Consider the following 26548-nt stretch of genomic DNA (forward strand, 5'->3'; position numbering starts at 1 on the left):
AAAGACTGCCCTTCCTGGAAAAAGTTGTGCCAAAAAACAGTTAAGGCCTGGCATGTAAGTACCCCTTTCACGTGTAGACCCATCCACCAACCCTTTATTTGGCAGAGTCAGAGCCATTAGTTTCCTGCAATGATCCCACAGGACAAAGGGCCAGATCACTCCTCTGGGCCCCCCAGCTGGCCGGATCTATAAGCCATCCTACACCCAGCCACCCTGGCCCAGGCTGCTCCTTCCTATGGAGACCACAATCAACACTGACCCACCATGTTCCTCATGGCCTGTGCCTCCTGATGGACCAACCCTAGTGCTTTTCTCTGTGGTCCTCCACAGCACAGCATGCTCTCTGCTCTGAGACCTACAAATAACACCTGTCAAAGACAGTGGTCTCCCGGTGTGCTGTCCCCATCACACCTGAATCATACTCATCACACAACGAACTTCAAACCAAAGGCAGCAATGATGAAGAAACAGAGATGAAATACACAAGTCAGCTTCACAGCTTCAAGGAGGGTGCAGCAGCCAGTCCATAAAACAGCAGGTGTCGCAAAGGTGGAGAGGAGAGTTCTACGCCAACATCACCTGGACAGCCATGCTGAAGTCAGTGGAATTCAAAGCAAGAACAGAGGAGACCTGAGCTGTGGAAGGCTTTTTGTTAGACGAGAGAATAACACTACTTAAGAAGAATTCAAAGACCAGCGATTTTGGTCTAACCTAAGTTATCTTTAGGTTCCAACAGGAAATTCTGATACCCAGTGACCAAAGGATATTTTTATGATATATTTGTACTAAGTGTGGCAAAAAAGTGAATATCATCAGTTTATAAAGGCTCATAAACAGCATTAAGACCATACACAAAGTTCCAATAGCCACAGAGCGTTAAGACAAGGGCCAAAGGTAAGTTGCTGAAGATACATGAACGGGCAGCCCAAATGTAAAACGCTTGCTGCTGTGGTCGACACGGTGTCAGAAGCAGGGTATGGCTGATCCTTTACCAGGGCACCTTCCTCTTGGCCTGGAGGTGAAGGAACTTCTCCTTTACTCCCACAGGAGTGCTTCCCAGGTGCTTTCCCTCTCCGTATCACAGAATTCCTGCAAGTCATCATGGGGTAGGTGTGCCCTCATTTCCCTTCTGAGTGAGTTCTTGAAGACCAGGGTCCCGTTTGTGGTCTGGTGGGTTGCCCTGGCTTCCTCCTAGACCTGCTTGTTCTCAGGCTCCGGGCTCCCTAAACTGGAAGACTCACCACAGCCTCCCTCCTCTTGCCTAAATAGGTCAGTGAAATGCATATCTCCGCAGACATCCCCTAGAGGGGTGTGTACTTTGTCCCCCAAAGTCCTGATAAACTTTTAAAATGTTACTGATTCACGCTGATTTCATTTGAATGGTGGGGTTCAGTGGGGGAGAGAGTGATGCTTATAGTAGCTAGGAATGGGTGGGGTTAAGCTCAGAACTCAGTCTGGATACCCCTGTTGATGACAGAGGCCAAGGTATTGGATTAAGCATCCATCACCTCCAGGCATGTACATTTGCAACAAGCTGGAATCAGGAGCAGAGCCTGCCCTTGAACCCAGGCACTTCGGAATGGGTTGCCAGAGTCCCAGGCAGCACAGTGAGGGTAACACCACTCAGAACATCAGTGGTACTGCACGGGTTAGTTTCCCGGGTGTCCATATGTGGCTTTTTGAAAGTAGCCTTCTTGGCAATTTGGGTTCTGCATGTCTTTAGTAGTCATTGTTTTCAATCGTGCCACCCCGTATTTTATTCTTGAAACTGATATCACGCCTCCATTGGTACCTCCACGCTGACTTCATCTATTCTAACTTATACTCCAACACCTTTTGTTGGTGATATACGATGAGAGTTGCTCAGTTTAAAAGAACACCGATTTACCCTCTGTTGTCATGCATTTCTTCCTCTCATTATTTTGTTTAAATAAAATATTTTGCTGCAAAATATTTTTCAAATATTTGTCACAAGTACATTCCCATTTTGCTGGGTAGCACATTTTTCTTGTTCCATAACTTAATCTTCTTGATTGTTAATTATTATTTGTTCCATTACTGCTTTTAGTGTCTGTAAATCAATTTTAAGGTCTAGCATAGGTGATCCAGTTGGATCCCTGTGTTTTGTTAAGATCTTTTTTGGGTGATATTAGACTTGCAAATCAATTTATGCTTCTCATTTCTCAGCTCATGTTCAATTGAGATCTCTGATTAAAAGAATTCTCCCTTCTTCACTGGAAATCTGTAGACAACCCCAGATGCTGTCCTTGTGTGCATTTACAGCACCAGCCATTCAGAAAAGTCATGTTGTATGGCTGACTTTAAGATCCACTCTACTTACTTGAAACACTGAGTGGGAGAGACACATGGAGAGAGGATCTTCCACTTACAGGCTCAATCCCCAAACAGCTACACTGGCTAGTACTGGGCAAGGCTCAAGTCTGAAACCATGAGCTTCATCTGGGTCACCATGGGGATCCAGGGGCACAAGCACTGGGCCACACTTGACTGCGTCACCAGGTGCATTAGCAGGGAGCTGGACTGGGAATTGGGCACCCGGGACTTGAACTGGCAAACCTAAGAGGCCCTTGTGTTGCAGCTCACAGCTTGATCCATTGCACAGCACTGGCCCGGTGACTCCCTTTTTATCTGCCCTTTGAGTCTGTGCTCTCTGATGACAATTTTGACATGGTTGATGCCACCAGTACCACTGCTCTGATAGGATTAGCAAAAGAGCTCATAATTCTCAGCCAAAGGCATTTTAGCTTTTGAGATCATATTAAAAATAACCAACATGCTGACCAGGTGGAACAAAGCATTGTTGAACTTCTAAAGCTTGAAAGGGATTTTAGAGCAGTTGTATTTTGGACTGTATCCACTTTCTGTGTCTGCAATCAGAAGGACATCAGTTTTCACTCTCACTGTCAGGTGTGTGGAAAGAGAACAGAGACGGCTTTTGTTTTCTGAAGACTCCACTCTGCCTGTGCTGTTAGAAATTTCCCGAGTCAATTAAGGTAATCTCAGCCACATCAGGATGTGTATGGCTCTGGGCACATGTGGGTCTAGGCCACAGACAGATGCTAATGGTGATGTGCCTTTGAATGATCCGCTTGGTGCCCTGGCTTGGGTTTCTGTGTTTGCTTGGGGATCCCCATGCTGTCCCCTGCCCTCTCCCTGAGTCCATCTCTGCTCCCACAACAGACTTCCTTCTCACGCTTCCACCACTGAAGTCCCAGCTCAAGGTCCTGCAGTGTCCAACGTTTGATGCGTTGTGGCCCTGGCCTGCAGGTGACTGCTTCTCACTCTGTCCTAATACAGTGGAGAAAGAGCAGGGGAAGGAGGGAGAACAGCGCCAACCTCTGCCATTCCCTTTCTTTTTGTAAGGGCACCTGCTCTATTAATTTAGGGTCTCACCCTTATGACTGCATTTACCCTTTGCCTCCACCTCACAGGCCCTAAATTTTGGGGTACATATTCTATCCTTAGCATTCTACCCATGGCTCCCAAAATGTGTGCCTTTCTCGCAAGCAACACTCATTCATTCCATTGCAACAGCCTCCAAAGTCTATGCTCATTCCAGCATCAAGTCTGAACTCCCAAGCCTCAGATCCTCTGAACAGGACAGGACTGGGTCTCAAGGTGTGACTCAGTCCTCTACAACTGCCCCAGTGGAGACAGACAGGCTAAGTACTTCAAGAATATGATGGCAGTGCAAACAAGATGGATGTTCCCATTCCAAAGGGGGCTTTCAGGAGGAAGACAGCATGGATCCCAAGAATGTCCAAAACCTCATATGACTCTGTGCTCTGCCCTCTGGTCCTGGGCCCTTAGCAACATGTGATAAAACCTTCTGGGGCCCTGGGAATTGGGAGCCACCTGAATGGCTTTGGGGGCTTTTCCTCAGAAGCTGAGGTGTTTTGTTTATTTGTTTGTCCTCAGATCAATCCCTGCTTTTTAGCCCATGTCCTGCCCAGACTGTTACCTGTGTCTCTACTTCCCAAAGGATGGCAGGGGAGAACCTTAGCAGGAAGTAGAAGACAAGTCCAGCATGTCCTGGAAATCAACTCCAAACTCCTCTGTGAGCAACGCAGGGGCCAAGAGCAGCAGGTCTCCGTGCAGTCCACATGGCTGCAGCTCATCACGGGTAAGGGTGGATGACCAATGCTTCTGCTCACCAGTCAGGGCCAGTAGAGCCCTACACAGCCCCCACCGGACACTGGTCTCCAGGTCTTAGGGATGGGCACAGAAGGCCACGTTTCCTCAGAATCCCCAAATTTTACTTTATTTATTCTCTCTGAGATGGGTGGACTCCAGTGGCAAAGTCAGCAGGCTTCAGAAGGACATGAGAGGGTGGGAGGCTCCTGCATGGAAGCCTGGAGCTGGCATGGATGAGGGCTCCCTCCTGTGCAAGTCTGTTCTCACTCTTAGGTCAGTACAGCAGCTTTGCAGGGCAGGCAGGTTCACCCTAGCCCCTCCTCTCCATGCTGCCCCTCTCCTGAGGTTCACCCTAGCCCCTCCTCTCCCTGCCGCCCCTCTCCTGAGGTTCACCCTAGCCCCTCCTCTCCATGCTGCCCCTCTCCTGAGGCCTAGGGGCAGCTTGAGGTGCTGTGCCATGTTTTGTGGCCTTCCATACGCTCAGCCTGCCGACTCCCTGGCCTCAGCTCCGTGTGTCCCCATCCCGGAGGCTGGAGTTTGCCTTGGTGTTCATCTGCATTATCTGGGGCTGTTGAACCTGGGTTCAGTGGCCAGCTGAAGGAGCTGGAGTGCCTGTGGTCCTCCTCCTCCAGCAAGCAGAGGAAATCATTAAACACAATCTGCTCTTGTTCTTTCAACACAATCCCAAGAATTCTTCTACATCCATCTCTCTTTCATTGCATTTGTCTGAAATAAAAACACCATAGAGCCCAGCATGTCTATGTGATAGCAAGACCCGGAAAATCGGATTCCTTCTCCTGTCACATGGGATACGAGCACCTGCATGTTTATACATGATAGATGAGACCCCCATATATCAAAGCTCATGGTGCCCTGTGGTGGAGGGAATAGGAAAGTCGGTCTTGCCTGTATGACACTCTGGATTTCAGCTGTGCTCCAGTCCCAACGTCACCTGTTCCAGGCAAGGGTAACACCCCAAAAGACAATCAGAGGCAGCCCCTTGCCAGCCCCCGGGGAAGGGGACATGACAGCGAGTTTAAAGCCGCCTCCAATATAGGCCTTCACAAAGAAGTACTTGCAGTCTTGAGAAGTGGTTTCCCAAAATGAATGTCAGGGTGTGTATGTGTGCATGCGCGTTACCATACCGAGTCTGCTGATGTACAGCGGGCATGTCCCTCAGTCTTGTCCAGTCTTGCCGCTTCTGAACGGATAAAAGCAAAAGGCCCAGGGTGAGCTCCTGGGGCCACCTACAGTTCAGGCTGCCTGCACAAAAGGAGGCCAGAGACCTCTCAGAGTCTGTGGTGCAGATCTCCTGAGCTGGGCAAACAGGCAACTTCGGGTCATACTGGCATGGGAACAGGAGTTCAGCTGCATCTGGCCACAGCATGACGGGTCTGGGAGGTAGGGTGAAGCCAGAGCAGGGCTCCATCAGGGCGCTCACATAGCCCACTGGGCACGTGAAAACGTGCAGGACCAATGGCTGTGCATGCACGCTGTCACTCCTAGCTGCTACTTCCACGCACAGTCAGACCTTGCTCTGTTACCTCGGGGTCAAGCGCTGCCGAACCCTGGGGCCCAAGGCACAAGTCCAGGCTCCCTACACCCCAGAACTCTCATCCCTTCTCAAGCCCAACAGCCTGGGACATTCCTCCATACCCACCCAGGTCCCCGCGAACCGCAGGGTCCTGGCGCCCTCTTGTCTGCACCCAGCTATCTTCTTGGGTGGGAGGACAACTCCAGCGTGATGTGGGCAGGCGCTGCGCATCCCATTTATACGGCCCCGCGCCTTTGGCTGCCAAGGGGAGGTCCATAATCACCAGAACAATGCAAACTCCGGTGGCCAACAAGGCGCCCAGCCTGGCCTCCCTAGCCCCTGCTCTGCCCACCCTCTCCTGCCTCCTCCCAGGACGGCACCCCAAACTAACACCGCAGACACTTGGTCCTCCAGTTGCTGTCCTTGGCTCTGCCGCCCCCGACCCCTCCTCCTCTCCTGTCCTCTGGGCCCCGCTCTATCCTCTCACCCCCTCCTGCCCTCTGCCCTCCCTCCTGCAAGCTCCCACAGTTCGGGCGGGTACTGGGTCGCCGCCCCCGCCGCCACGGCTGCCACTCCGCCCCCCGCGCCGCGCAGAGCCGCTGTAATAACCCGGGCGCGGGCAGCGGAGCCACTGTGGGGAAGCCTGAGCTCCCGGTTGGGTCGGTGCCTCCTGCTCACCTGCACCCTGCCCGGCCAGGGATCATCACCCTTCCGAGCGTCCCTACATAACACCCTGCCTGCCCGGCTCAGGACCGCAGCGCGAGCAGCCGGTACAGGGCGCACGGGGCAGCGGGGCCATGCGGACCTGGGGCTGCGCGGCGCTCTGGATGCTGCTGCTGGCTCAGGTGGGTGGGCAGGTGAGTCTCCCGCGCTCCCGGCCACCGCGCGCCACGTGGCCTCCCGCGGCTCCGGGTCCGCAGCCCCGCCGCCTCACCCAAGCATGGCCCCCTTTTCCTGCAGGCACCTGCGTGCGCCGTGGGACCCGCACCGGCGGCGCCTGGGAACCCGAGCGTCCCGCACCGTCCTCCTCCAGCCGAGCGCCCGGACCGAGCGGAAGAGGGCGGTAAGTCTGTGAGCTGCGGAGTTCTAATCCTTGCAACTTCACGCTCGTGAAGCCCAGCAGCTGCGGTGAGCGACACCTGGAGCCTCCTGGCCCGGTAACCCGCCCGTCTCCACCGTCGGAGCGGGCACCTGAGTGAATCCGATCAGGAATGCAAGCCACCGCTGGCCGGTTGTTACCGTAACTTAGGAAAGGGGCAGGGGTGCACTTTAAGTCTTTAACCTGAGGAGCTCAGTAAGAATCAAACCCCTTGTAGGAGCCAGTGATCTCAGCTTCCCCCAGGCCCTCCCGCTGCTATCCTATAAGATTGGAACCAGGGGTAAAGGATTTTGGGGTTTTTTTCCTGCCTGCTTCCCATCTTTGTATCAAAGCTAATAAACACCACTAGAATATGGTTGCTGCCCAGGCGGCCGAGCAGCGTGCCGTGGCCTGGGCAGAGCTCAGGTCCCCCGCCGTGATTACGAGTCTGTGGCGCGGCGTGGTTTCACCTGCGCACCTGGTGGGCCCCGTGTTCAGCCGAGGTTTCAGGTGGAGGAGCAAGCAGGTGTGTGACTTTGTCTGTAAGCCGACTTTTGATCGAACTCATCCGGATTTCATCTTTTCCAGTAACACATTCCCATCTCCAATTTTAGCAGTATTGACCTTGAGAGAAATAGCTAGGTCTGACAGATTCTAAGTATTTTCATAAAATCTAGAAAGGATGAAACATTTAAAATTCTTCAATTAGTGTCATCTTGATAAAATAGTGTAAAACGCTTTTCAGGTGTTGCTGGGTCAGCGTAGCTCAGATGCTCTGCCGCAGAACCTGCGGGGTGACCACCAGAGAGCGCCAGAAGCAAATGATAGAAAAGCTTGGCTGTTCTGGGGCACGTAGGACAAAGCACACGGAGAGCTTCCCCTGCGGGGTTGCCCGTCCCCGCCGCTATTCCCTACAGTGCATTCTGCAGTGGAGCTATTCATATCGGAAGCTGATTGTCTTCGTCTGTCTTCAAAGGTTTTTGTCTGTTTATTTGTTTTACTTTTAGCTTCATAAAATCATGAACATTCCAGAGGGACTTGTTTTCTCTGCAAAGCCAAGCCACGGTTTGCAACCCCAGTGTGTTTTTCTCTTCCACCCAAAGGCATGCTTCCTTCTCCCATAAGCACAGTGGAAAGCTGCTCTGACCACTTGGCTCTGGAGCCGGGGCCCCCAAGCACTGTGTTTCCATTGACAAGTCAGTTGGTGGATTTGGTGGAGGGTGGGATCCGTCCTTGCTGACATTCTGGCTTAGCCAACAGCTCAGCCCTCACCATCCAGGAAAGGGTGAGTGGAGCACGGAGCCGGCAGGTGAAAGCCCCCCTCCTCCGTCCACAGAACGGCCTGTAGGATGCACGGTGGAACTCTGGGATCAGCTCTCATTTGGATGTCTGGGTATTCGTGATGAAAGTGTGTTTGCAATCGCTGCTTTGACCATAATTTTTGTTTAACACGTGGTACAAGCTGTGTTTACACTTTGTGGCAGTCAGAAGCAATAGGAAAAAGATCTCCTTTTCTTTTTGAGGCAATAATGGATAACTAGATTGAGATAAATTCAGGCACAAAGAACACCAATGTCCCCTTGGCGGCTCAACGCAGCTTTTCCAATTCTGTACGAGATGTGTCTTTCCTCCAGATGGACCTGGACACTGGACACACGTTTCTGTCCAGTCAGGCTCTGAATAAAGGCACCGAGCACAGAGCTGTGTGACACAGTGCGGAGTGCCCTGTCCTCTGCTGTGGTGGCCAGCTGCTGCACATGCACAGCTGGGCCTGCATGCAATCATTTCCAGGGCAGGAGCTTCTAGACTTAATGCCCCTGGTCATGAAAACCGCTGGCATCCCATAACTCAGGGTCATGAAAAACCGCCGGGACCACGTAATGCAGGGTAATGACTTCAGCAGCCAACTGTGACATTTTCTCCTGGGGGAAAAAAAAAAAAACCCTCACATAGGACCAAGCTCTTATTTAGAGAGATAAAGGGATCTCAAAAACGAGAAATCACACTTTAAAAAGTGATTTGGGGAATTCCAACCACTTGAAGTTAGCATTTTCAGCATATGGCAGTTTAATCTCTACTACCTGCCATAGGGTTGGTATGTGGCGAGACGCTGTTCATCTTTTGAATTCTCTGGTGGGGACTTTTTTCACACTCAGGTATGCCTAACTTGCAGTGCCTAGCATTCTCAGGATGACTCCCGGAACTAAGCCAGCCTCATTCCCCCGCACAGCCTTGGTGCTTGCTTGGGGATCAGCCCCGTGCTTTGTACAAGTTTAACAGTAGCTTCCAGCCACACCACTCTCCAGTTCCTTTTCTGTGACAACACAAAATACCTCCAGACTGCCAAGTAAAGTTCCAAGGTAGGACAGTGACACCAGAGTTCTAAGAGTCTGCAGCACATGGGCTAACGTCGTGCATAGCAGTTTGCATTTTATAGAGCTCTGAAGGAGTGTGCGGCTTCCCAGCACCAAAAAAAAAAAAAAAAAAAAAAAAAAATTATAAGATTTAAGGAGATAGAAATGCTACAGATAGTGGTTGGATCCTCAAATACTGTGTACATGTATCTCACCAGCTGTTACAGGCAGAGTCAACCTGCAGGTGGGATCGCTCTCTTTCTGTCTCTCAAATAAGTGCAAGTTAAAACAAAGAATCAGATAACTCCAGCTTAAGAATGGCAGCAGAGAAGCCCTGGCCCTTTTGCTAGCCCACTCCTGCTCAAAGTCTTCCATACACACTGACAAGCAACTTCCACTGAACTCTCGACAGCATAGATTGTATTATTGATAGTGGTGATGAATCAATCTCGATTAAAAATATGAAAATCAATTATGGTTCTCCAGAAGAAGTGGAAATTTCTTTGAAAGGACAGCTGCAGTGTTTACAGCAGGCCATCTGTGCCCGCTCCCGAGGCCCTTGTTGGAGCTTTCAGGGTTCTCCATGCACATTTTGCAGAAAGCGCTGGATCTCTGGATGCAGAGCTGGAATCCTGCCTGCGCCCTCAGTCCATGGACCTGTACACATGACACGAAGGCTACTAGGTCCTTGGGATTTTGTTCTATTTTAAAATAAAATAGCTACACTTTAGACCAGGGTACTTTAAATTCTGATGGGAAGAAGAGAATGCAAGACTTTTGCATGCAGAGCTGACCATGTCCCAGCAGCCAGTGCGGAGGGAAGCGTGGAGCCAGGCGGGGGGAGCCGTGCGCTCCTGAGCACTCCGCAGTGAGCATCCAGGGTCAATGTGTGCTCATCATAGTTTTAACTGTTTTCTGAACATTCACCTTGTCAATTCAATGAAGGTCTTGGTGGAAACCATTTGACTAAAGCGCTGCTTTAGAATTATAAGCATGATTGCATATCCTAACAAACTGTGCAATAGAAACCCTAAAGTCTAGCTTTAGTTTTATTTTGTCTGTCTTCCCTCCGAAGTTCCTTCATAGAATTTGTTGAGCTGGTCATCACACACTACAAAAGTAGCAGTGGCTTTAGCCAAAGGCCACTTTTAAGATTTTCCCTTTGATTGCACATGTCTCACAGATTGAATTTAAGAATGAGAAGGTGTTGACTTTTCCTGCAACATTGTAAGCAACAATGTCATGGTGTAAGAGGTTCCCATTGTGAGGCTTCTTGTTTGTTGCTCAGCCACTCTCTTCTCTGCATTGCAGAGTATGCCCTGGTGTGGGCCTACGAGGTGAACCCCATGGGAGACTACGTGTCCCATGAGCTCACGCATCGCCAGCGGCAGAGGAGGGCAGTGGCCCCAGGAGGGGGTGACTCTCTCCACCTCCGGCTGAAGGGCTCTGGGCACGATTTCCACTTGGATTTGAAAAGTTCTAGTCACCTTGTGGCCCCTGGATTTACTGTGCAGACATTTGGGAAGGAAGGCACCAGGTCTGTGCAGACCTTCCCGTCAGAAGACTTCTGTTTCTACCAAGGCTCCTCACGGTCCCACAGAAATTCCTCCGTGGCCCTTTCCACCTGCCAAGGCTTGGTGAGTACAAGCGTGTGATGGGAGGCATGTGCTGGGATTCCCCTCCAAGCATCTCTGTGTGCCCTTCTGTTATTATAGGGCAGGTTTCCGTGGTCTGTAAAAGCAGAACAAAATGTGCTGGCTGGGCTGTGTGCTTTGGCTCATTTGCAATGGTGTGCCGAGTCGCTTCCCTGAGGACAGTTCAGGGTGAAACCTGCACAGTGGGACTGTGGCCTGAGCTTGGGAGATGTTCTCACTTTAACTTACTGGGCCATGTGCTGCAACCTGAAAAAAAATGTCATTATTTTGAATTGAGTGCCAGTACTTGATGCATTGGTTATGTTGGATATTTGATCAGATGCTCGAAAGATATTGAGTACTTCCCTTTTGTCTTTCTGGATAGCAGGTTTAGCGGGTAGGGCATTCATTTACAGTAGGACAATGCTGGCTTTTACCAGACTCATGAGGCTATGGTGCACATGCCATTTTTGGGATATCTGATCTCTACACTGCATGGCCGCTCCGCTCTGCTTTGCAGGGACTTTTGGTGAGGAGCACTTGCCAACTTGTCTCTCCACCTGCACCTCTCAGGTTTACAAAGGCATCATCTCTGTGGCCCACCTTGATTGATTGATTGATTGATTGAGATCCCCTTAGATACCTAGCACAGATTAGTCACGGAGATGCCCAGGAATGAAGATGCGTTTCTGGGGTTTGAGCCGTGAGAAAGGCTGGATCCTCGGCTGTTTCTGGACAGTGAGCTCGGTCAGTCCGAAATGTCCTCCCCTCTTGGAAAGGAGGGTTCAAGCCCGTGTCCTAAGTGTTTCTGTGTGTTGTGTGTGCAAGACTATTGGCTACTGAAAGGACACTCCTAGCCAAGTCCCTAAAATGCAAAATACATGCAAATATCTTATATTTTTAAAAATACTAACATCCTGCTTTTAGAGAGAATTTGATATGAGCTGATCTCATCTCTCCTCTCATTTACACAAGCTCTTGGTTTGTGAGTGGCCACGGTGAACGTTGCCAGGGAGAGGGTGTTGGTAGTTTGGCATGCTTGTTAAGCATGAAGACAGTGCAGCTGATTCTGTCCACAGACTCCCAAGAAAAATAGGTCTTTCTTAATTAATGGACTAGAACGCTTCACGTAATGCACAAAATGAAGATATCTTTGCTTGGCTTCCCTCCACAAGGGCTTACCCAGAGATGGAAGCCAGCTGTGTGACGAGCATGCCAGGCCGTGCCAAGTGGATGGATGTTCCCATTGACCTAGTGGGAATGCAGGCTCACTGGTGATGCGTTGATCTGTGGGAACTTGAGCTCTCCCAGGAAAGGCGAGGTTGGTCCTGGTATCTGTCCCATGGATCAAGTTCACTGGCAGCAGTGTGGCTGTCTTTGAATTTGGTGGTAGTTAATAGTACAAGTTGTAAGAGGATAGTTGCATAACAGAAAGGGGGAGATTAAAAAAGTTTCTTCAGATAATAAACACGACTCTGGGATCATTGGAATAGACTTACACACACCTGCAGCAGGAATCTTCCAAGTGGACCAGCTCCATCTTCACTACCGTTGTCTCTACAGGTGCTTGTTACAAAGTGACCTCAGTTCAACTCAGTGTAACTTCACATTCATTATGTAGGTTTGCTTGAAGATATCTAAGAGGTGTTATTTTAAATGAGTCTTTGTTGAGACATAATTCATGTAACAGAGTTTCTCTATGCTGGAATGTGATGTTCTTAGTAGACACAAAGGGTTGTCTGAGCGTCACAGAATACAGTTGGAGGCTTGTAGACATCTCAAACAGAGTCTTCCTGGAGTTGGTCTTGCGGCCAAGCTCCTGCCCACTCCTAGACACCCACTAAGGGACTTTCTTTCTCTCTCCATAGATTTGCTTTGTCTGTGTATTTATTATAAATAGTGGTGTACAAGAGGTATTCTTCTGTGACTAGCTTCTTTCAGTTAGCACAGTTTGTTTAAGCCTCATCCATGATGAAGCACAGAGGTTCTTTATTCCCTCTCAATTTCTAAAAGAATCTCAATGGTGTCCTCCTGCATGTATTATTTATGTATCTATGTATCAGCTGATGGGAGGTAGTTGGACACAGTAATAGTGTTATTACTGCAAAAACACTGTTATGGACATCTGTATACAAGCTTCAAGTGGACATGTGTTTTCATTTTTTTTGTTCTTATTCCTTAGAGTGTAATTACCAGATGATATGAAAACTATACTCCACAGATTTGTAGACTTTTCCCACAGTAACTGCACCATCATGCATTCCTCCAGCGCTGGCTCTGGTTTCTCCACATTCCTGCCATCCTTGCTAACATCTGTTCCCTTAGCATAGCCATCCTAGTGAAAATGAAGAGGCATCACACTGCGCCTTTGATTTGCTTGGTGTGGATTCTTTATTTGTGGTGTAGGTCATGGTGTCTTGATGGCCAATTTGTCTGAGAAAATTCCTCACACATATTAGTTACATGAAATGACTTTGTTACTTACAAATAGGCAAGAAGCTATCAAGTTATATATTTCCAGGAACAGTTTTGTTTTTTTTTTGTTTTTTTTTTAAGAAATGGGGACTCTAGATTTTATTAATAAGCTACTTTGGGAAAATCCACTGAATAAAACTTCTAAAAAAGTTTCATTTGGAAATGTTTTCTTTTGCATATAAACCTAATGAATTCTCCCAAAAGATTTCCTGTTAAGTTCTGTACTTGGATTAACACTGTTGGTGAAGAAGAAAAAGACCATTTGTCATCTGATTCTGTTTTAAAATTTACATGCAGCATAGCTCATCCTGCATAAATTGTGATACTTCTTAAGGTTTTAACTTATAAGATCAGTATTACTTCTTCTAAAAATTCATTCATTCCTCTGGCTTCAAAAATGCTGTAAGCTTTGTAAATGCTGGGATTCTCAGTTACGCTGAAGAGTTATCTCACTTGGTGGGGACTTACTCGGGGCCTTTTTTTGTGCTGGGTTTTATTTCCAGCCACAAGCTTCAGGGATTCCCTGGAAAATCAAGTCACCAAGAGGTTTTTCTAAAGCTCCCAATAAATCCTGGGAAGCTGTCTGGAATACTGCCAAATGTCCACTTGATTTTGAAAAATGTTCTTGCACCAAGAAAATAAAATGGGAGTTAAAAAAAAGTCAATATTGAAGATGGCCAGAAGAGATAATTGGGAGATTTGAAAGAAAAGTGTCATTCTCTGAAAGAAGCGACGTGGCCTGAACAGATGAAAAAGTTGGTCTTGGGAGGCATATGGGAAGCTTGCAGTAAAGTCAGGAATTTGGAGAGAATGCTGACATGTGGAGATGATTAGAAAATGTAAAAGGTAGTCGTGGAAAACTAACTGAAAATATTGTCAGTTTCATAACTTGAACATTGATAGAAATGACTATATCTTATCAATGGCAGCACCAAAGCTAAATTTTCTGATAACCCTTTGCATTTGAAATTGACACAGATCTTTCCATTAATTTTCATTAATTGTAAAGCCCCCCAAAACAGACTAGAAAAGTTTAGCTATAAAAGCTATGTTTGTTTGTTTGTTTGTTTTCTGCTTCTCACAGTTTAGAAGTCATGAAACAAAGTCCAAAGGGTGGAGTGGCTTACAGCAGCACAAAGCTCAGCATTCGGGCAGGTGTAGCCATCTCCTCTTCAGACTGACTGCCCGGCAGTGTCCTCAGGGAAATGCAGTGGACAGTATAAGGAGGAGCCACAGGGGAGAGTCAGAGTAGCAGGTTTGACAGTTGCTCACTGCTCCTGGCAATCCCATGTCAGTAAGCAGAGACTCTGCCATCCATACAGGACAGGTGCCATGGAACCCTCGGTATGGTCAGTGTAGTATATGCCATCAGGGTCATTTAAGTGACACTCATCTCCAAAGCCAGTGTACCAGGAGTATCTACACAGCAAAATTCAAACCCCGAAGAGCCAAGGGATTCCTGGGAGGAGCAGGAAAAAACCCTACTGTCCATTGCCACTGAGGGGTGACCCGTTCTGCACAAGGGTGCCTGAATCCCACTTTTTAAAAAGGAGAGTGACTACTCAGATGAACATCTACCCCAAAGAGATTGAAAGATACCAAATCATAACCAGGTTCTGGAAACTAGACTCTGACCTTTCCCAAGCTTCAGCTGGAGCCTGATTGAGCCTGCCGACCCACACTTACCACTTTGTCCAAGTGTTAGCTTCACCAGGAGTACAACTCAGAACCACCCACCTAAATATCTGATGCACATGTTCCCATGTTCCTAATATACCTCTCCCAGCATGTATAACAGAGTAGTCAGGAGCTATAAACCTCACCTGCTATCTAAAAAGAAAGAATTCCTATGGTAAGTTTAGGTTGACAGAAGAGAACCAAAAAATGGAAAAGCAAATACTAAGTACCACTAGAGCACAGGGCATGAGGCAGCTCCTGTCCCAGGGCTGAGGAGCAGAGGAGAGAGGCTGGAAGTCTGACTGTTGTGACGTGCGGAGCAGGTGCTCAGAAGTATGTGTACAAGGAGTGCCAGGACTGTGAGGGGTCTTCAAATAAACTGCAAGCCAGAATCACCTGCAGCCACTGGAGCAAGCCACCCTCAAGGCCAACAGGAGTGAGAAACAGGAAGTCCACAGGGGACAGACAGGAACTGCAGAGAAGACAGGAAGTGAGGGAGCATATAGGAAGGATGCAGTGGACAGACAGGAAGTTCCCAGGGGACAGACAGGAACTGCAGAGAAGACAGGAAGTGAGGGAGCATATAGGAAGGATGCAGTGGAAAGACAGGAAGTTCTCAGGAACAGACAGGAACTGCAGAGAAGACAGGAAGTGAGGGAGCATATAGGAAGGATGCAGTGGAAAGACAGGAAGTTCCCAGGGGACAGACAGGAACTGCAGAGAAGACAGGAAGTGAGGGAGCATATAGGAAGGATGCAGTGGACAGACAGGAAGTTCTCAGGGACAGACAGGAACTGCAGAGAAGACAGGAAGTGAGGGAGCATATAGGAAGGACACAGTGGACAGGCAGTGCAGAGAAGATAGACAGGAAGGACTCAGTCAGGAAGCCCACAGGGGATACACAAGAGGTGGGGAATACTTTCTTCACACCCTTCTCTATCTGATGGGTCCATGTTTGTGCTATGGCGAAGGATGAGTAGGGATGAAGTGACAGCAAGAATGAGTTTTGTAGAATTCTGACTGAAACATCATAAATCAGGGCTTAGCAGGGGACTTTGGAGTGAGGAGATAAATAACAACCTACCTACCATGCTGAATATTGAAACGCAGTAGGGATGCTTAACTTTTTATTCATTAGCACTTAAAATAGTGCCTGGTAGATAGTAAAAGCCCTCCAGAAGATTTTCTTAAGTGAATGACTGAATTTTAATGAAGAAATAAGAATTTTGTTGCTTATGAAAAAAAAAAAAAACATCATTTGCACAGCCGCTGGTTTGGAGGCCAGGAAGGGAGTTCCAAGGCTAAAGGAAGGATGTTGTGGCTGGGTCTAGGCAAAGGAGCCACCTGTTTCCGGGGTGAGGTTGATGGATGCAGGCTTCTCACTGGGTCGGGATGGAGCATTCAGACCCAGCCCATGCACATCTTCCTCCCCCAGTGGCATACCATTCTTACCAGGTCTTAAGGTTTCATATAACATCGGGCCTCCTGTGTGGTCAGTGTTTCCTCAGATGGCGTGAATGTGTGTTTCATGATGCATCTAGGAATGCATTGGCACACAGCAGCCTGCATGTGCTTGACTAACTCACTCCTGACAGCCTGTGTATCACATTCCTACACTCAGCAGAGCCCTGTCTTTGCTCACTGCGGCCAAGCTGTGCTCAGCTCCCTGGACACCTAGTGCCCTGAGACTCTGAGTGGAGCTGGCCACTATCGTGGCATTGGCTCCTCTGATGATTCTTCTTTCTCCAGTTATTCAGGATATTTGCCTTTTTCTGGATGGGTTCTTTGGTGTGAGTCAGCATCTACCCTTAGTCATTGTGTTAACTTGGAGTGGGGAAGTAAGAATACCATGTATCCTAAAAGCATTACCCAGGTAAAGTCTAGTATTTAAACATAGTATCAAAATCAGGGCTAATTTGTATTCTCTGTTACTCTCAGTGAAATTATAAGAAGCTAAATTAAAATACCTGGTTTGAACAATGGCAGCTTGGAGAAGCGCAGCCTATCTGTACCTTTCACCTTTTATTAACTATAAATGCATAGTCAGCAGGACATGCATCGTCATCACATAAAATGTTAGCAGTATTGAAATAAAAATTAATCTAAACCAGGAAAACACTGTAAAAACTGACATGTTGATTACTCATCAGCTTATATAGACCATACATAGTCCAGTTGCCTTTAGTTTTTTAATTCTATTCAATTAACATGAAGCTTCAATAGTTTAATCAAATGTGATACGACTGATTGCCCTAATTTCCTGATTCTGACAAATTTTTTGTCTATCCATTAAGATATTAGAGATTTGAAGCAAGACATGTAAAGAAAAAGCATGTTTAAGCAATTTTTAAATCCTTCCCATCTGGAAGAAAAACCTTTCCCAATAACCTTGGAGTCGTTTCACTTAGTCATGATTTAAAATTGCATGTGAGTGTATTATCTTTTCTTCTGAGATAAAAAATAAAAATGGCTTATTCCTTAGATGTGGTAAATCAAAAGCAGTTCTCAGTCTTGGTTTGGTTTGTCTTCATTTAAGTTCACGTTGGGCCCAGCAGAATTACAGAATCTGACCTTTTGTGTCACCCAGCACAGACTCTTTCCAGTCCAACTCTCCAGCTTCAGCAAGTGTGACTCCTAATGTTGTCATTCATTAACAATTTCCTTTCTTTAGCAGTACAAGTTTGGGTTATTATGAGGATAAGCAAACTTTCTGGAGCAAGAATTTGCTTTCTCTTCTCCTTAACAAGCTTCCCTGGTTTAACTTGTGTTCTGCTTATCTCGCTGTGTGGGCAACACCCTGTGTCACGGCCCCTATGGTCCCAGCAGCACATGGCAGTGTTCAGGCCCGTGGAGCCCACTTGACACATTGTGGATGGGGGTGGAGCGCAGGCAGAAGGAGGGCAAGTGGATGGAAGGAGATGTCCACTCTAGTCACACCCACCCTACAGAGTGGGTGCAGGGACTGCACTAAGCCCTGTCGACAGAGGATTGGCATCATCTGCATTGAGGGCAGAAAGCATACATTAAGGAAAACTTACAACCAGGCTTTTATATTACAAATAAAACATTATAATTTTACTTTTAAATATACATTTTCTTTCTTCTCTTTTTTTATTTTATTGTTTATCACTCACTTTAATGGGCACTGGGGTTCCCCCTTCCTTAGTCCCTTCCCCTCCACACTGACATCCCCTCCAGTTTTACAATGGGTGTCTTTTGGGAACATGCACAAGTCCATCATGCTGCCCCTGAGGTGTCTCCCAACAATGCAGGCATGGACAGTGTTGGAGAATCCAACATCCAACTGTCAGGATATTATCAGCCATCGCTGTGAGTCCATCCTTGTACCGCATGCATGGTGACACACTTCTCTCTGTTTCTACCTATGAACACATTAATTTCTGCTGCCCTTACATTATGCATCCCTTTAAATACAGAGCCAGCGTACACAGGCTGCTCCACTTCCCATCCAACTCCCTGTTTATGACCTAGGAAGGCAGTTGAGGACGGCCCAAAGCCTTGGGACCCTGCACGCACCCGGGAGACCTGGAGGAAGTTCCTGGCTCCTGGCTTCACATCAGTGCTACACCAGCCATTGTGGTCACTTGGGGAGCGAATCATCGGTCAGAAGATCTTCCTCTCTGTCTCTTCTCTTCTCTGTATATCTGACTTTGCAATAAAAAATAAATAAATAAGTCTTAGGGAAAAAAAAAAAAGAACAGTTCAAGTAACTAAGTGGGTGTTCCCAGTCCTTGGCCTCTGCACCTACTCTTTGAGCATAGAAACTTGGCAGTTTTGTTCCTGGGCCTCTTGTACCTCTGTCTTCTTTAACACCAAGCTTATAACAAGGATGAGTTACCTCATGTATATTAGCATCACAAAGAAGAGATTTTCTTACCTCTCAGAATCCTCCATGAAAAGTGATGCAGTAAAGGATAAAGCCACCACCTTGACATCACCATGCTATAGGGGCGCCAGTTCAAGTCCTGGTCGCTCCTCTTCCAATCCAGCCTCCTGCTGATATGCTTGGGAAAGCAGGGGGAGATGATCCGAATTCCTGGATCCCTGCATTCACATGGGAGATCTGGAAGTAACTCCTGGCTCCTGGCTCCCGGCTCCTTGTCAATCCTGGACATTGTGTTCATCTTGAGAGTGAATCATCAGATGGAAGTGCTCTCTCTTTCTGCCTCCATAACTCTGCCCATCATAGAAATCTTTGGGGAAAAAGAGAAGCGCTGCTGCAAACTTGTTTGTACCAACATTTAGGAAAGACAAGTTGGCACTTGACCTTGTCATGTGTTTACTATAGTTGGGTAAGAAATTACAGAGTAAACAATCTGAAATCAAACTCCAGAACAGAAGGAGTCAGCATGCATTTTGGAGCATCTACAACCTAACCACTGCAGGAATTATCCTTGAAAGCAAACAAACTGAAGAGCACATGCTCTCCATGAAAACAACACAATGGGTTAGACATTCATGTGAGGATCACAATACAAGGGTGCAGGGCCTGGTCTCCCAAGGGTTAACTCCTCAGCTTAGCTTATCTCTCAAAGGGTAACAGGATGCACAATCTTGGCCCGATACATTTAGTTCCTGGCTTGACCACAAGTTCCTGCTTCCCTGCTCCTCCTTTATCAAGATGCCCCCTGGGGACCTTAGGAGTTGCTTGAGCATTGGAAAAATACTGGGAAAAACTAGGCAGAATATAAAAAAAACAGGTTGAAGTTCACATAAATGGCATGACCCAGTGCATGTTGCCCTCTTTATAACCGTAGTCCCTCCACTCGACTCGGGGTGCACGGTGACACAGGTGTTGCTGACATAAGGGCTTAAGATGAGTAACCTAACCAGAAAGCTCAATGAAGTTGCATGCCTTTGGGGTCACACAGGGCTTGATCGAATTGCACACTCTCCTTGGATGGTTGCCCTCCTGCACTCCAGTTGCCACCAAAGGTAGCTAAATTGGGCTGGAGAGGGCTGTATGTAAAGCCCTTCACCCAGGTTTGATGCAGAGAAACTGGGTGAGTGTTTGTTCCCCTGAGCCTCTCCAAGTATTCCTAAGCTATGGAACACAAATGAAATGTGTCCAGAAAAGAAGTTTGCAGCTTGTCATGCAAGCAAGTTCAATCAGTTAAGGTGCCAAGAAGAAAGCTTACGTTGACCTTCATGGAAGTTTCATAGATGGAATAAGGAAAGACTCCAAATGAATGTATTTTTTTAACACTAGACCTTTGGAATGACTTGTTGGAAGCAATTAGGAAGCTAGAGAGACATCGGGACTTTGAAATGTAAAGATTTATACCATTTTTAGAACCATTACCTTTGCCCTCGTTTTTGGAAACAAGCTGTTCCTCCAACACCTGGGAGATCACTTTATGCTAACCAGGGAATGATCAACGAGGAGAGAGCCAGAATAGTTAACATTTTGACTTTGTATTCCCCTGCAGCAGCCAAATGAGCCATAAACGGTCTTTATTTGCAGAGGCTATCTAACTGAAGCTAGGGGAATTCTAAGCAGCCCCTGTGTGGGTCATCATTAGGTAATAAAATACAGGGTGATGGACTGCAGAATGAAGAGCCAAAAGAGTAACAAGGCATTTATAGCACAGTTCTAGGTCTCATTGCAAAGGAGGAGTGTATGCGGAGGACTTGAGAGGGTGAGCGGTGATCTTTGAGAAAGCTCCCATAATCGCAGTGCCAAGGTAGCATATGTGTGTATTTGTACAAGTGAAAATCTCTTCTTTAGAAGGCTAGTAATACAATTTATACTTTTTACCAGTAAGTATCATTATTCTAAATTTATAGCATAATTACATGTTCACCACTTTTAAACTTTTGAGGATGTCATGTCCATCATCATTTCCCATGTCTCCTCCAGTTACCCAATGTGTAACCCACTGGGAAATAGCATGTAGGTTTCTGGATTCTAGTAAAACGGGGCTTGCTGATCCTCAATTGCTGAAGCTTTTCGCTACTGCCCTTCTGAAAGGATGAGTAATATGTTTTGTTTTTGGTGGAATTTTTCTAAGGATTTCCTGTGCCTACCTATTTGAAATGGTTGCAAGCCTAACCCCAGGCTGTGGAGAGACTTCAACGGGAAAGCAATTTCCTTGGAATCTGTGTTCTAATTTATTTACTGAATCATGCAAGTTTTTACTTTTATCTAAACTTGTTAAGGCTCCTTTCATTGATTCAAAACTTAAAAGCAAGCAAACACCAGCCTGATTCCTGTGTGCCATGAATGAGAACAGAGCAGGCTGGTTCCAGGGCGACCAGGAAGGTGAGAGCCCCAGGAGCATGTGCTCTCAGGTGCAGAGAACTTGGCACTTTTGTCTACAGATGTGAAGGAAGACAGTGAGAAAAATGTGTTCTCATAGAGTGCAATTTCTGAAGTAAAACTATCTTGAAATTCTTTTCTTAATAATTGTATTACTGAGTTATAGCCCTTGGTGGTGCATATATTAGTCTAATGCACAGTTGTACATATATAACTTAATGGCCATCCCTGTGGTACAAAGGCCATGTCTCAAATTTATTCCACTTAACTTAAAAGAGAATCCTTGTACTTGGTACTGATTTTTGTATTTATCAAGTTAGCATCACAAAATATTATACCTAATATCAATTTTATGCAAGGTAAGACAATTTCAGTTTTACCAAGTCCTGAGAAAGTCTGTTAATATAGGACAGAAGGCAATAGGACTGTATTTCTCCACAAAGGGGGATGTCTTTCCTGCTCTCTGATAGTGGTTGTGGGAAGAGAGGAGGGGAAAGAAGGGGAGGGAGAGAGGAGAGCAGGGGATGGGAGGGGAGGGAGAGAAAGGGAAGGGAAGGCAAGGAAATGAAGGGAAGGGAGAGAAGGGGAGGGGAAGGGATGGGAAAGAGGGGAGAGGAGGGGAAAGGAAGAGAGGGGAAGGAGGAGGAAGGGAGGGGTGGAGGAAAAAGAAGGGAGGGAGTGGAGGGGATGAACGAAAGAGGGGAGGGGAAAGGAGGGGAAGGAAGGGAAGGGAATGGGGCGAAGAGGAAGGCACAGAGGATGGTTGTGCAGGCCTGGCCTCCATGACATACAGCATGTCTGGGTATGAACCTTATTAAACAGGCACATTGTCATGCCCTACCCAGGACCTGCTGAGTCAGAATAGCTGGGGTCAGGAGGAGCTTCTCAGATGATTCTTGTGACAGGAAGTTTTGTAGTGACCAATGGGCCTGTGGAAAGTGGCCGGATCTCTAGGAAGTCCTCCGAGTGTGTCAAGCCTCACCTACAGGACAGTTCCCATTGTGTGCCTATAGCTAGAAACTCACACCTGAACACACATCATCACCTTCCCTTTCAGGTGCCCAGATGGGTGGCAGTGTGCAGGCTACGGGGAGTCAGCTGATTTCAAATCTCAAGCTGCTTTTACAGATTCTTCTACATAACCCTGCAACATTCCCCCTAAATCAGAAAAGGAGGGAGTTGGGTGCAAGCCACACTTGGGGCTGGAGGCAGGCTGTTGCTTCTAGTCTGTGTCTTTTTGTGAGATGTCTGACCCTCCCATCAGCCTTCCAGTCTGCTAGCCGACTTCGTCATCTGCCACAGACACTTCCTAGAATGATAGCACAACCCAGCTGTGTGCTGAAGAGGCCGAACAAGAATGGCCATAGTGGGGGCCACTATTCTTGAACCTGTGACGTGCTGGTCTCATTCCCAGAGCCTGACTTGGTTTTATTTTCTAATTTATTTCTAATGCTATTGAGAATAAATTTACCAAAACCAATCAGTTCAGTTTAGTTTAAGTTAGTGCCATTCAATACTTTTATAATAAGTACATAGAGTTGACCAATGATCTCAACAACCCAATTATAGATCAGTTCTGTCACCTCAGTAAGAACCCTCGTGCCATCTATGGTCATTCACTGTTCCTATGCCAGCCAAGCAGACGCACTCTGCCTTCTGTGTTTTCTGGACATCTCATAGGAATGGAGTCACACGTTATTGGGTGGTTCCTTCCCTCAGCTTCCTATTCCGGGGCTCATTCATGTTGTAGTGTTAGTTAAAATGTTATGCCATTCCTTTGCTGAGGGCTATTCTGCTGTATGGGTGCACCACATTTCCTTCACCCATTTGTCCATTGATGGGTGCTTGGCTTGTTCAAGCCTTAATTTCTTTTCCTACAGAAATACAGCTGCTCATCTCCCAAGGACAATGGGTTATAATGTGATCTGAAGTACTTGGGAAAAGGAATGGACGTGGGTGGTGGTCACTAGATGAATGCAGTCATTGTGAATATGACGGTGGAAACATGTGACTGTCCTGGAGCTTGTCTCCGAGAAAGTACTATTCTGAAAGACCAGATCTTAATACGATGGTCAGTCAGAAAGAGAAGGATCTCCAGGGACCAAATGAAATGGAGAAAACAGCTGATCTGTGAGCTAAGTGTCAACTGGATGAACTCAGCACAGATTTTACCTCAGGCCAGCAGCCGGGCTCAGAGGCAAGGGGAGCGTTGGCTTGGACACTGGGGTGGGTTGAGTGAGTATGGAAAATCATGGATGATTTCAGCAATGGCGTGTAGACTTAGGTGACAATACCCTGGAGACCCATGGCCTCTGATGAGAAACACATGTGCTCCCCCGGCTTCCTCCTGGCTCTGCCTTGCTGCAGTGGATGACCGCTTGGCCAAGTCAGCCCAGGCAATACTGTAACTCCCACACCGTCCTGGTCTTTTGACATCACGCACAGACTTCTGCACAGTTTTCTCACCTCTCATCAACGTTCCCATGCACTGCCTTCATGCTTAAAACACACGCTATGGTTTTGATGAATGGCTCTGAAATATTTTTCTACCTATAAAGTGTGTATAATTAATCTGCACCATAACCGTGTGAAATAGCTGTTTGTGAGCACTGAGACTAGATCTCAGGACACAGGGAGAGAAAGAGAGCTAACCCCCACATGATGGCCTAGGAATTTACACCACACAGCTGGCTGCTGCCAGGCTTGGCATATGCCACAGGGCTTAAATCTCATCTCTGCTCCACTATGAAGAGTGGCATGGCGGAAAGTGTGTCTGTGCCACATTATTCCAAACTGGAGGATGAGAAAAGCTGAAGCAATCAGAGGAGGACATGGGGGTTGCCAGGAAGAAAGGCAAGTGTGAGAGAAGCCCTGAGGCCAAAACAAGGCTGGCTGTCCCTAGAATGGCCGGAGTAGAGTGGCTCCAGGAGAGGTGCCAGGACAAGCGGCTGGGCAGGTCCCCCATGCCAAAGAGCCCAGGAGAGCGTGGTGCTGACAGTTGCTTGTGTGTCAAGACACGGAAATCACTCTACAGCTTGAAGCCTGGAGTGACCTGGCTTGTGCTCTTCCTGCTCGAAGTACCAGGACCAGGAACTCTTTGGCAGGAGCTCAGGATAAGGTCATCACTGCTGTTTCCAGCACATAAGCATGAAGACAGACAGGAAGCTGAGACAGGGTTTCACCCCAAACACTCCAGGAAGAGGTGCAGGCACACCAGGGGGTGATTCACCCAGCCTGGACCCCTTTTATCTAAAACTAAATCTTAGATTTACTGGAATTCCCCAGTTTAACAATAATACTGGTTTTGCTGTCGACTAGTCCATTTATTCTGAATCTATTTTTTAACAAGTTTGGTTTCTAAACATCAGTTATTACACTTTGTTTTAATGCTCAGGGTTAATGCTTAACTTGTTTATTTTCCTCATTTTTAATCAGCAATGCATTCAGGATGTAGAATTTCCCCATGTTCAACGTGAATACTTTTCACCCTTTTACCAGAGATATTTCTCATTTTATATTGTAATTAGCTCAGGCAGAAACTTTTCTCATCCAGATGTCAAAAGCTGAAGCCATTTTTCTTAGGATTGTATGTCTTTTCTTTGCATACTGCTATCAGCCAAGAAGTGATTGGACACTGTAGCTAACGTGTTGCTAAGATTTCCTAATGTGTGAACAGAGGACACAACCAACATATTGAGCCACCTGCTTTCAAATAATGACTATGAGGAAAGTGGATGAGTTTATGACTTGTCGGTCCCTGAGCAGACCCTAAAATCTGCGGCCATACTGCTTTTCTCCCAGATCTAATTGTTTCACTGACTAATCCATGTTTGGAAATTACTGATAAAAATAAAACCCTTGACAATCTATATTTTGCACCTGGGAGAACCACCAAAGAAGTCTATTTTCCATTTATACAAAAATATTATCAAGAATGACCAAAATGTATTAATCACAAAGAAAGATTTGAAGTCAGACAAACATGAATAAAATGCACATATGAAAAGTGTCTCGGAAGGCTCAGCGCTATGGCCTAGCAGCTAACTCCTCTCTCTGCAAGTGCCGGGATCCCATGTGGGCGCCGGTGTCCTGGCTGCCCCACTTCCCATCCAGCTCCCTGCTTGTGGCCTGGGAAGGCATTCAAGGATGGCTCCAAGCCTTGGGACCCTGCACCTGCATGGGAGACCTAGAAGAAGCTCCTAGCTCCTGGCTTCGGATTGGCTCAGCGCCAGTCATTGCGGCCCCGTGGGGAGTGAATCAGCAGATGGAAGATCTTCCTCTCTGTCTCTTCTCCTCTTTGTATATATGACTTTCCAATAAAAACAAACAAGTCTTTTTTAAAAAGAGTAAATGATACAGCAAGGCAAGGGGTCTTGATAATTAATATTCCAGTTAATTAACTTGGTGCTAAAAATCTAAAAATATGAGAACTGCCCAGATTTTAACCACAAGGCCTGAAAGGTGTATCCTTGAAGCTTCAGTGATGTCTTTAAGACAATTTAATACATAAATAAAAGAGCTGCAGTTTCTGACAGGGGACACGACGTAGGTTCAGGAAACGGCTGCGAGTCACAGCCGTGAAGTTCGGAAGTGCCAGGACTGAACACCACACATTGTTCGGTTGTACTTTGAAAGCCTCCTTCAGCTTTTCTGCTGATGCTTGTCTCTTGCCAGATTGGCTGATGGCTCAGGTGTCACAGATATCTCTTGCTGTTTGTGGGCAGGTATCAGGAGAGCAGGCAGTTGGTGTGTCACCCACGTGAGTCACTGCCAAGGTCACGAATTGACAGAGTTCAACAAGCAAACCGACTTGTTGGAGTTTCTCCGTTGAGGAAGGACACGTTTGGTCTCCTTAATACAAGCCTTGTATGTCTGTGATGAATCCTGCCTGTCTTTCCCCAAGCCCTGATGTGGCCTTTTCCTTTATCCTTTCCACGTACCAGCAGCAGGTGTTCAGATGTTAGAGATGTGACTTGCATCACTGTGATAGCTCTCCTGGGTAGAATATGATAATACAAATCGTATCATAACTGATAAGATTGAACTCCAGCCAGAAGCTTTGTCTAAGCCAAAATGTCCAAAGCTTTAGTCCTTTGAACCTGTGGATAAGCAATAGGAGAGTGACTGGAGTCACCTTTAATTCTGAATGAATGACTGAAGTAAGAATCCTACATTAATGTGGGTTTAAGAAGATGGATAATTCCTGTGACCAGCACATTGGTCCCACTGCCCTTAAAGGCAGAGAATTAAAGTGCAGGCCCTATCCAGGAGTAGTAGAGAGGAATTAGAAAACAAAAGCCCCTAAAGGAAGAGGGATCTTCTGATTCACTTAACTTCTTAGCAGATGTTAGCTGAATTTTA

General features: G+C 46.9%; 1 protein-coding gene across 1 annotated transcript in view; it reads left to right on the forward strand.

Annotated features, from left to right (window-relative positions):
• The first annotated feature begins 6486 nt into the window (after window positions 1-6486).
• The window catches only part of ADAMTS16 (ADAM metallopeptidase with thrombospondin type 1 motif 16), an 88189-nt gene continuing 68127 nt past the window's right edge, over window positions 6487-26548 (forward strand). The window contains exons 1-3 of the mRNA XM_040977319.1: window positions 6487-6546; window positions 6629-6752; window positions 10433-10758. Coding sequence (XP_040833253.1) covers window positions 6487-6546; window positions 6629-6752; window positions 10433-10758 — 510 coding nt within the window. The remainder of the gene's footprint in view (window positions 6547-6628; window positions 6753-10432; window positions 10759-26548) is intronic.

The sequence above is a fragment of the Ochotona curzoniae genome, unplaced genomic scaffold (genome assembly GCF_017591425.1).
Source record: "Ochotona curzoniae isolate NIBS_2020 unplaced genomic scaffold, NIBS_Ocur_1.0 contig_2754, whole genome shotgun sequence".
NCBI classification, from domain to species: Eukaryota; Metazoa; Chordata; class Mammalia; order Lagomorpha; family Ochotonidae; genus Ochotona; species Ochotona curzoniae.